Raw genomic sequence first — 9900 nt, forward strand, 5'->3', positions numbered from 1 at the left:
AGCTTCGCCTGAGTACGGCGTTTCATCCTCAGACAGATGGTCAGTCTGAGGTGGTTAACAAGGTCATTGCCATGTATTTGCGTTGTGTGACAGGTGATCGGCCTCGCGCTTGGGTCGATTGGCTCTCTTGGGCGGAGTACTGCTACAACACCTCTTATCACTCCGCCCTGCGCGCGACGCCGTTTGAGGTGGTCTATGGTCGCCCACCCCCGCCTATACTTCCGGTGGACCCGGAGACGGCTCGGACGGAGGTTGCAAGTGACCTTATCCGCAGTCGTGACGAGATGCTTGCTGAGGTTCGTCAGCGTCTCCTTCAGGCACAACAGCTGGCCAAGCACTACTACGACGATCATCATCGCGAGGCGGAGTTTGCGGTGGGTGATTGGGTGTGGCTGCGTCTTCTCCACCGCTCTACGCAGTCACTCGATCCGCGTGCGAAGCGCAAGCTCGGCCCTCGCTACGCCGGGCCCTTCCCTATCTTGGAGCGCATTGGGAAGGTGGCCTATCGTCTTCAGCTTCCGGCCCGCGCTCGCATCCACGACGTCTTCCATGTTGGGCTGCTCAAGCCTTTCCGTGGCGAGCCACCGGCGGCTCCTCCGGCGCTTCCTCCAATCGCCGATGGTCGCATTCTTCCCGAGCCAGCAAAGGTGTTGCAGGCGCAGCTCCGTCATGGCGTCTGGTTCGTCCTCATTCAGTGGGCGGGCCTTCCGGAGGAGGAGGCTACTTGGGAGCAGCGTGACGAATTCCGCCAACACTATCCAGACTTTCAGCTCGAGGACGAGCTGTTTGCGCAGGCGGGGAGAGATGTTATGACCGGACAGGTCTATACCAGGAAGAGGCCCACCGGGCATTAGTATTAGGGGCTTGTCCCGCAAGTTATCTTAGGCAAGTTATCTTAGGCTAAAGTTATAAATACTAGTTGTAAGACACCGTTTGAGATCAAGCAATAAAGATATTATAATCTTCTGTTGCCCGGCTCCCCAAGGAGCCGGAACCCTAGCCGCCTCTCCCAACCCTAGCCGCGACGGCGCCCGACCGCCGCCCGACCGCCGGCGCGCCCGCTCCAGCCTCCGTCCCCCTCCTCCCTGTCCATACAACCTACGCCGGAGGCCTGGTAGGAACCCTAGTCCTACCAGATAGGATGAAGTATAAAATCTAAAAATTAGATGTGCTAAATGTTCATGCACTGTGACCGGTTGACATTTTGGCCATACACTCGCTACAAGCTGTCGAGCTCCACTATTGTTGCTTAACGGGCAGAGGTGTTGCCCAAAGGGGCTAACTGACGTTCTTACATGAGAACAAAATGAAATGAACAATAATACTAAGTAAATGGCCGCTGGTTACAAATCCAACACCATGCTCGATCGCAATGCAAAAGCCAGCGACTTTTGACAACACAACCAAACAAGCGAAATTTGAGAAACCGCAATGCAACAAACCTCCAGGCCTCAAATTTGTAGGATCAGCATCTTTGAAGATCATTATTTTCTTCGGTGAGCAACGTGCCCGCGCTAGCCACCACCCTCTACGCATCCTCTTGCTTGTGTAGACCTGCCCAGTAGATGATGAACACACAAGCATCACATATGGGGATCAGAAGTTCCTGCTTTTGGTTTGGATAGTTAAAAGATGTGCGCACAAATTCAACGAAAACCGATTGAACCACAAAGAAGCAGGACAAAAGTAAGAAACCCGCCGCACAAAAACCGCCCCGCTGTTACTCCTGTCGTTATAGGCTGATTTGGCATGATATGATCTACTCACACAAGAATTATACACTTGGCCATGTTTGGGTTCTATTACATATGATCCACTTATATATAGTGCGACGCGGCTTAAAGAATATCCTCCTACCAACAGCCAAACGGCCATGGTTCCCAATCCACTCGCATAAACGATTGTATTTTACGTAATCAACTGGAATAACGTCTCCTGTTTCGTGAGCATTACAGAAAAGTAACTGTATCTATATGTGATGTGGGTACTGTTTTCTTTTGAAAGGGAGAAAATAGCTGCAGTGCTCTGAAACAACCACCCAGTCTCTGGGTGGAAGAATCATGTTCTTCCTACAGTCTGGCTGATACATTAATATGCTCGACCAGACTGACAAACCATATATGCCGAACATGCAGTAGGAACATAGGATATGTTTTAGTAAACGTAAGTCTAATCCAAGTGAAAATATCAAGCTATCTCAACCTCCAATTGTGATTATATAAAAACCCTTTTAAGGAAATTTTATGAATCTGAACAGTAGAGTGAATTTTTCCTAGTGGCAACAGGTTCAGAATACATCCTAGTTGAACCTAATATCCTACAAACTCATCCATATAAATATAAAAGCACTGATCAACACAAGCACGTACATCTTGCCTAAGTATTCCTTTTTTTTTCCTCTCGCGCCCCTTAAGCTCTCTGTATCGATCATGAAGTTCAGGAAAAGAAAGTTAAACTTACCTCGGTTCAAGTCACTGAGCAATAAAAAAAACTAACAGCAGCAACCCAAATCTGCTGAAGCTATGCAGAGGCAACAGGGCAGTGGCACACTTCATCCAACGGCTGAGAAAGCGAGTTGGAGTCACCGCGATGAATTAATATTTTGTTTTAACTGAATAGATAGATACTATTTCTCATTTTTCTCTTCCTTTTCAGATTGATATGGTCGTAATCTGTCATGTGATTTAACAAGCAAAATGTTTGCATATAATTGCATGGTAACAGTAGCTAGGATAGTTACCCCTGTTGCTCATTAAGCACAATCAGAACACATACTTACATCACTAAACACCAATGATTAAAAGCTGACACATGGACTAGTCGTGCGACTAGTTCAGTTGGAAGACATTGCTAATTGCTAAACAATATAATTTGCCACTTTTTATGTCAGGATGGATAACGGGTCGAAGGTCTTAGTGTCATGTCAAAGCAACAAATTGGGCTGAATTTTGTGGCATTGCGAAATAGATACTAAACCAACGATTTCATACTGGCTACTTTTGCTGCCGAAACATATGTATCTGGTTTTGTGAACAACGGTGTTACATATGCAATCACTGAATAGTAGATAGATATGAAGAAAAGACATCTGGCTCCATGCAAGCTGTAGGTTGTAGCGGAACAACTTTGTATCCTTTTCTTCTTCATATGTTCCCAATAACAAATGTTAGTTCAAATTTCATTGGATTTCCTTGTTATTCATGGCACCTCCATTGGTTTGTTTTGAAGATTAATGAACTATGTAAATGATAAAACTAATTCATTTGTAGATCATGGATTAGTCCCACCTAGGTTACGTTTTCAAATTTGAAAGCTTCCAAACTAAAGAAAGGTCAACTATGATATTTAGAAAAAAAGATGATGAATCTTTAGAACAATAAGGGGAAAGAAAACAAAAGGTTAAGAAAAAAGACGTCCATTAGAAATATATTTCTAAGCATAATCAAAATATTGAACATTGAACTGCAAACTTGGTAGTTAGTACTAACTGACGAAGTATTTCTAAGCATAATCTAAATACTGAACATTGAACTGCAAGCTTAGTACTACCTGAAATATGATGGGACAGAAAATACAATGAAACCAAAACAGGACATTCTAAATAAATGTTGCCATGAAAGCAGATCACGCTGATATTTTTAGTGGAAAACGACAAAGGGCTCTTCTGTTATGTCTGGTTTTCTGGGTCCTGGTTTGATCCAAAAGTTGGTCCACGCACACATCCGATTTCCATGATCCCCAACATTAGTTAGAAACACAAACATATGAGACTTCTCATTTTCAAAAATCAACTCTAAGGAATAACAAGAACATCATATCGGGGTTCAGGAATCAAGTTGTCAGTTACATCAAGAATTAGCAATGACGAAACTGGCATGTCATGGATATTATACTATCAAATATAGCCAACATCAAGTTAGGCAATGAATACTGGGACAAGAGTTACCAGCATACAATGCAGAGTGAAAACTTTGTTGCGCCATACACATGTTACAAATTTCCATAGCCTCTTCTTGGTTCATGTAAATCTGAAATTAGCTGGCACTTCCCCTTTGCAAGCAGTTGCATAGTCTTTAGCGAGGCGTGGTGCAGCCTTCTTGTGAGGACGTATGAACCTCTCCATAAATACTTTGTCGCTCAGCATGACTATATTATAGTAGTCCCGGTACTGACCTAGCAATCCATTTGCCTTAAGGAACTTGATAACATAGTACCTGGGCCTGAGTCGGCCCTCCATGCTGTAAGAGAGCAATGCCGGGCGATGAGCAATGTACGCCGGTTCCAGCCCCATCTCGGACAGGAAGAACTCGGACCTTTGCTGCAGCGAGCTGTTTGACTTCCTCAGCACAATCGGAGCCTTACACACAGCATGGCTCACTTCGGCATCAGACCACTTGAATATCTTCTTCAAAAACTTCGCCTTGGCGGCGATCTTCTCCTCGCTTTTGAACGAGACGGCCTGCAGCGCTTGCCTAAACATCCCAGAGCCGCGGGGCACGCCTAGAGCTTCGGCGCATGCCACCATCTCCCGGACAAGCTCTGGATTCGCGGTGAGGATCCTTGGCACGACCATACACAGCTTGGCAATATCGCAAGCAGCTAGCCCGCACTCCCGCAGGAGCGCGACGTTGGGCTCGACGATCCTGTCGCGGTTGGATGTGAGCAGGTGGGAGCTCTTCCTGAGGGCCCGGAGGAAGTTCTCGGAGGAGCCGAAGAGGGGCAGGTAGTACTGCAGCTTGGGGACGACGGACTTGAACCGGAAGGGCTCGCCGGCGATGGTGGCGAGGAGCGCGACGTCGGAGCCGGACAGGCCGAGGCCGGTGAGCCCGACGACATTGGAGGCCAGGGTCCGGTCCACGCGCGCGCAGAGCAGCCGCGGGTCCTTGGCGACGGCGGCGGCGATGTCGGCGCCGGAGAGGCCGAGGCCGGCGAGGAAGGCTAGCACTGCGTCGGGGTTGGCGGGGGACTTGAGGTGGGAGAGCTTCGTGGAGGCCTTGAGCGCCTGGGCTCGGGTGAGGCCGCAGGCGTCGACGAGGTACTCCTCCACGGCGAAGCGTTGGCTTTGGCTCGGGGAAATGGGGGCCGCGGCGGCGGAGAGGAGGCGGTGGGGCGAAGTGACGCTGAAGGCCGCCGGAGTGGAGAGGAGGTGGGAGACGATGCAGCTCCGGAGGCGGAGCATGGCGCCGGCGGCGGTGGCGGTGGCGGCGGCGGCGATGGCGGAGGGATTTGGGGTAGGTTGCAGCTGCGTCTCGTCTGCTTGCTTGCCTGCCGTAACAGGCCGTGCCCGTACAGTTAATGTTCGCTTTTTTGCTGGGCCGAATCCGTTGTTTGGGCTCATGCAATCGTTGAGTGGGCTAGCCTGCCATCTTCTTCCTTCCGAGGGAAATGGGTTCCTCTTTCGAAAGAACAAGCATGACTCTGTTTTAAATTTCCCATCTACATTCCAGTTTGGTATCATAGTAATGTTTATTATTTTATGAACTATGTTTTTTCGAATCATGTAGGCATATTATGTATTAAAAAAATGAGGAAAATACATTGTATATTTTTGTATGTTGTTACGGGCCATTTCATCATGCAGGTATCATGCTCATGCACATATAGGAGAGTACACCGTATTAATTTGCTTTATTATTAGAAAAATGTCACGCAACAAACAATAGTTAGTGGTCAGTGCATGTTCAGCACCAAAATAAGATTAGTATTTTTAAGTTTAGGAAATGGTAGCCAACAATGAACTCCGCATACAGGCATGATAGTGGATAAAACAAGTGGTTGTAAAATGTTTTGATGGAGTGTTGTAGGCTCAAATGAACTGGAATTAGTGAGACATAAACATGTTATTTTATTATTTACTGGGATCATTTTAATGAAGCTCCATTTTGTACTACAAAAATAATTTGCTCCAATTTTTGTTATGTTTTTATTTCTTTCTTGTTTATAAGTTATTAACTATGCCTACCATTTTTATAGCAAGCACAATATATGGAAACCATGATTTTTTTTACATTATTATAGATTATTTCTTACAATTTTTGTAGTAATAAACATACTTCCTTTTTCCATGTAGAGGATCAACCGAAATTGTCCTAATATCACCCACTAGACCACATAGTAGTTTCATCCAATGCTTAGTAATCTGCCTTTTATAAAAAGTTCATATTTTGGTCATTGTTAACAACGTACTCCCTCCGTCCGGAAATACTTGTCGGAGAAATGCATAAAAATAGATGTATCTAGAACTAAAATACATCTAGATACATCCATTCCTCCGACAAGTATTTCCGGACGGAGGGAGTACAAAAGATGGTTATCCACAACATTTTTTTGAAAGCATTTTAGATGATTTTTACTAACTTTGAGTATAGAGCACAATGATATGCCACTGCCTTTTCTTTGCATGGTACTAAAGGACGTATAAGCATAAGCAGACATGTCCATGTGTAGATGCATCTAATGCATCGATATATATATACATAGGGGTGATTTTACTGGCAGGCTTAAGAGGGTGTTTGGTTGGGCTTTTACTTGGTGTCTTCACTTTGGCTTATAAGCCAAAAAGTACCTATTTATGTGCTTTCAGCTTTGGCTTTGGCTTTTGTCTCTAAATAAGCCAAAAGACAAAGCCAAAAGTACCTTAATTTCTTTTGTTGAGCTTTCATATACTTATAGCTCTAGTGCATCCGTTGCATGGCAATTCCTACTCACTCACATTGATATCTATTAATGGGCATCTCCATAACCCGTTGATACGCCTAGTTGATGTGAGACTATCTTCTCTTTTTTGTCTTCTCCACAACCACCATTCTATTCCACCTATAGTGCTATGTCCATGGCTCACGCTCATGTATTGCGTGAAAGTTGAAAAGGTTTGAGATTATTAAAGTATGAAACAATTGCTTGGCTCGTCATCGGGGTTGTGCATGATTAAATACTTTGTGTGATGAAGATAGAGCTTAGCCAGACTATATGATTTTGTAGGGATAACTTTCTTTTGGCCAAGCTATTTTGAGAAGACATGATTGCTTTGATTTGTATGCTTGAAGTATTATCACTTTTATGTCAATATGAACTTTTGTTTTGAATCTTTCGGGTCTGAATATTCATACCATGATTAAGAAGATTTACATTGAAATTATGCCAAAGTATCACTCCGCATCAAAAATTCTCTTTTTATCATTTACCTACTCGAGGACGAGAAGGAATTAAGCTTGGGGATGCTTGATACGTCTCCAACGTATCTATAATTTTTGATTACTCCATGCTACTTTATCTACTGTTTTAGGTAATATTGGGCTTTATTATCCACTTTTATATTATTTTTGGCACTAACCTATTAACCGGAGGCCTAGCCCAGATTTGCTGTTTTATGCCTATTTCAGTGTTTCGAGGAAAAGGAATATCAGACAGAGTCAAAACGGAACGAAATCAACTGGAGAAGTTATATTTGGAAGGAAAGCAACCTGATAGACTTGGAGTGCACGTCAGGGGAGTCCCGGGCTGCCCACGAGGGTGGGGGGCGCGCCCACCCCCTAGGGCGCGCCCCCTGCCTCGTGAGCACCCCGGAGGTCCACCGACGTACCCCTTGCACCCATATATACCTACGTACCCTAAAACTTCCAGAACAGAATATAGATCAGGAGTTCCGCCGCCGCAAGCCTCTGTAGCCACCAAAAACCTCTCGGGAGCCCTTCCCGGCACCCTGCCGGAGGGGGGATCCCATCACCGGTGGTCATCTTCATCATTCCGGCGCTATCCATGACGAGGAGGGAGTAGTTCACCCTCGGGGCTGAGGGTATGTACCAGTAGCTATGTGTTTGATCTCTCTCTCTCTCTCTCTCGTGTTCCCTCTATGGCACGATGTTGATGTATCCCGAGCTTTGCTATTGTAGTTGGATCTTATGATGTTTCTCCCCCTCTACTCTCTTGTGATGAATTGAGTTTCCCCTTTGAAGTTATCTTATCGGATTGAGTCTTTTATGAGAACACTTGATGTATGTCTTGGTGATCAACTTGTAGGTTTTGTGACATTGGGAACCTATGTATAGGGGTTGGCACATGTTCTTGACTCTCCGGTAGTAGCTTTGGGGCACTATTTGAAGTACTTTTATGTTGGTTGGATGAATCTAAGATTGTGTGATGCATATCGTATAATCATGCCCACGGATACTTGAGGTGACAATGGAGTATCTAGGTGACATTAGGGTTTTGGTTGATTTGTGTCTTAAAGGTGTTATTCTAGTACGAACTCTTTTATAGATCGATCCGAAATAATAACTTTGAGGTGGTTTCGTACCCTACCATAATCTCTACGTTTGTTCTCCGCTATTAGTGGCTTTGGAGTGACTCTTTGTTGCATGTTGAGGGCTTGTTATATGATCTATCTATGTTATTATTGTTGAGAGAACTTGCACTAGTGAAAGTATGAACCCTAGGCCTTGTTTTCTATCATTGCAATACCATTTACACTCACTTTTATCGCTCGCTACCTTGCTGTTTTTATTATTTCAGATTACAAATACCTTTATTTACCATCCATATTGCACTTGTATCACCATATCTTCGCCGAACTAGTGCACCTATACAATTTACCATTGCATTGGGTGTGTTGGGGACACAAGAGACTCTTTGTTATTTGGTTGCAGGGTTGTTTGAGAGAGACCATCTTCATCCTACGCCTCCTACGGATTGATAAACCTTAGGTCATCCACTTGAGAGAAATTTGCTACTGTCCTACAAACCTGTGCACTTGCAGGCCCAACAATGTCTACAATAAGAAGGTTGTGTAGTTGACATCAGAGTTCTACCCTCTGACCTGCACCGGATTGGTTCATGTTATGTTGGCGCAAGGTAGAGAAGCAACATGTGTCTCCCTGGGTAAGAGAACACATAATCCCCCCATCTTGCTGTTGGTCGTGTGCCCAACTCAACTCTGACGTCACTCTCCGCGATCTCAGGTGAGCGCCTCCGTATGGTTCGAGTCGACTAATGCCATTTTTCAAATGTTAAATGTTGTTGCCACAGATTGTTGCTAACCCGATTTGTTCTATTTATCTGTAGTCAATTAGGCAGCTGCTCATATCTTGGAGATGTTGCTAGCACAAGTGTAGTTTACGGAATAAGGATCACATGATATTTTCTTCGGGATATTAAACAAGGTTGATATTTGTATTGATCTTCTGTATGTCTGTTAATTGGTCGTTGTATTCATGAAAAGGTGCAGTACGGGACAACGGCGCATAATTCAAAGATATAGCAGTGCAACGTCATGAATGTTAAAGTAAATCCTATCTTCCCGATGCATAAACAGCAAGGTATCCTGGTGCAGTCTGCCTATGTTGCCAAGTAGTACATGTTCTAGGAGAATTATGTGGATAGCTTAGTTAATATTTGTTTAGCTTCTCCAGAGTAAAATACAATTGTTTGCTTCCTAAAATCTGTTACCACATACAAATGGCAATGTAGCTTAGAACTACGAAAATAGTTCTTCTAAAAACTAACCTCAAGAACAAATGGAATTGAGTTGAACTAGAAAATTCTAGCTTAGATGATACTAATTCCAACTTTTGTTGTGATCATGTATATTCCGGTCATTAGCGCTCAATTTTCCCATCTATTTGTAACGAACTCCATGAGAACAATCTTGGACTCAGCACATGTACGTGCCTCATGTGGCCATCTCTTGAAGGACTGGGTGGTTCTCAAGTTCATGTTATCTTCTTTTAGAGGAGTCCATGGTCTAATCCATTTTATAATCAGTTGTTCTAGAATGTCCCAAGTCATCCTAATTCTTTTACTCAAAAAGATGCATTTCCTTTGATCAAAGTGAGGTATATTTGCTCATGAAGAAACCTTTTTAGCCTAATGTACGTGTGTTGTTACAACTTTTGTCGTACAAAA

The 9900-nt window shown here is 44.2% G+C and overlaps 1 protein-coding gene across 2 annotated transcripts; it reads right to left on the reverse strand.

The window, feature by feature from the left end:
• Nucleotides 1–1194: 1194 nt before the first annotated feature.
• Nucleotides 1195–5247, reverse strand: LOC123135547 (transcription termination factor MTERF8, chloroplastic). 2 transcript variants are annotated; one of them, XM_044554653.1, is made up of 2 exons: nt 3955–5247; nt 1195–1554 (listed from the first exon to the last, which is right to left on the reverse strand). In XM_044554653.1, the coding sequence occupies exon 1, from the start codon at nt 5177–5179 to the stop codon at nt 4019–4021; it is 1161 nt and encodes a 386-aa protein (XP_044410588.1). In that variant the 5' UTR covers nt 5180–5247; the 3' UTR covers nt 1195–1554; nt 3955–4018. The 2 variants fall into 2 exon arrangements, with proteins under 2 accessions (XP_044410588.1, XP_044410587.1); XM_044554652.1 differs by having other exon boundaries at nt 3947–5247.
• Between the last annotated feature and the right edge of the window lie 4653 nt (nt 5248–9900).

The sequence above is a fragment of the Triticum aestivum genome, chromosome 6B, assembly GCF_018294505.1.
Source record: "Triticum aestivum cultivar Chinese Spring chromosome 6B, IWGSC CS RefSeq v2.1, whole genome shotgun sequence".
NCBI lineage: Eukaryota > Viridiplantae > Streptophyta > Magnoliopsida > Poales > Poaceae > Triticum > Triticum aestivum.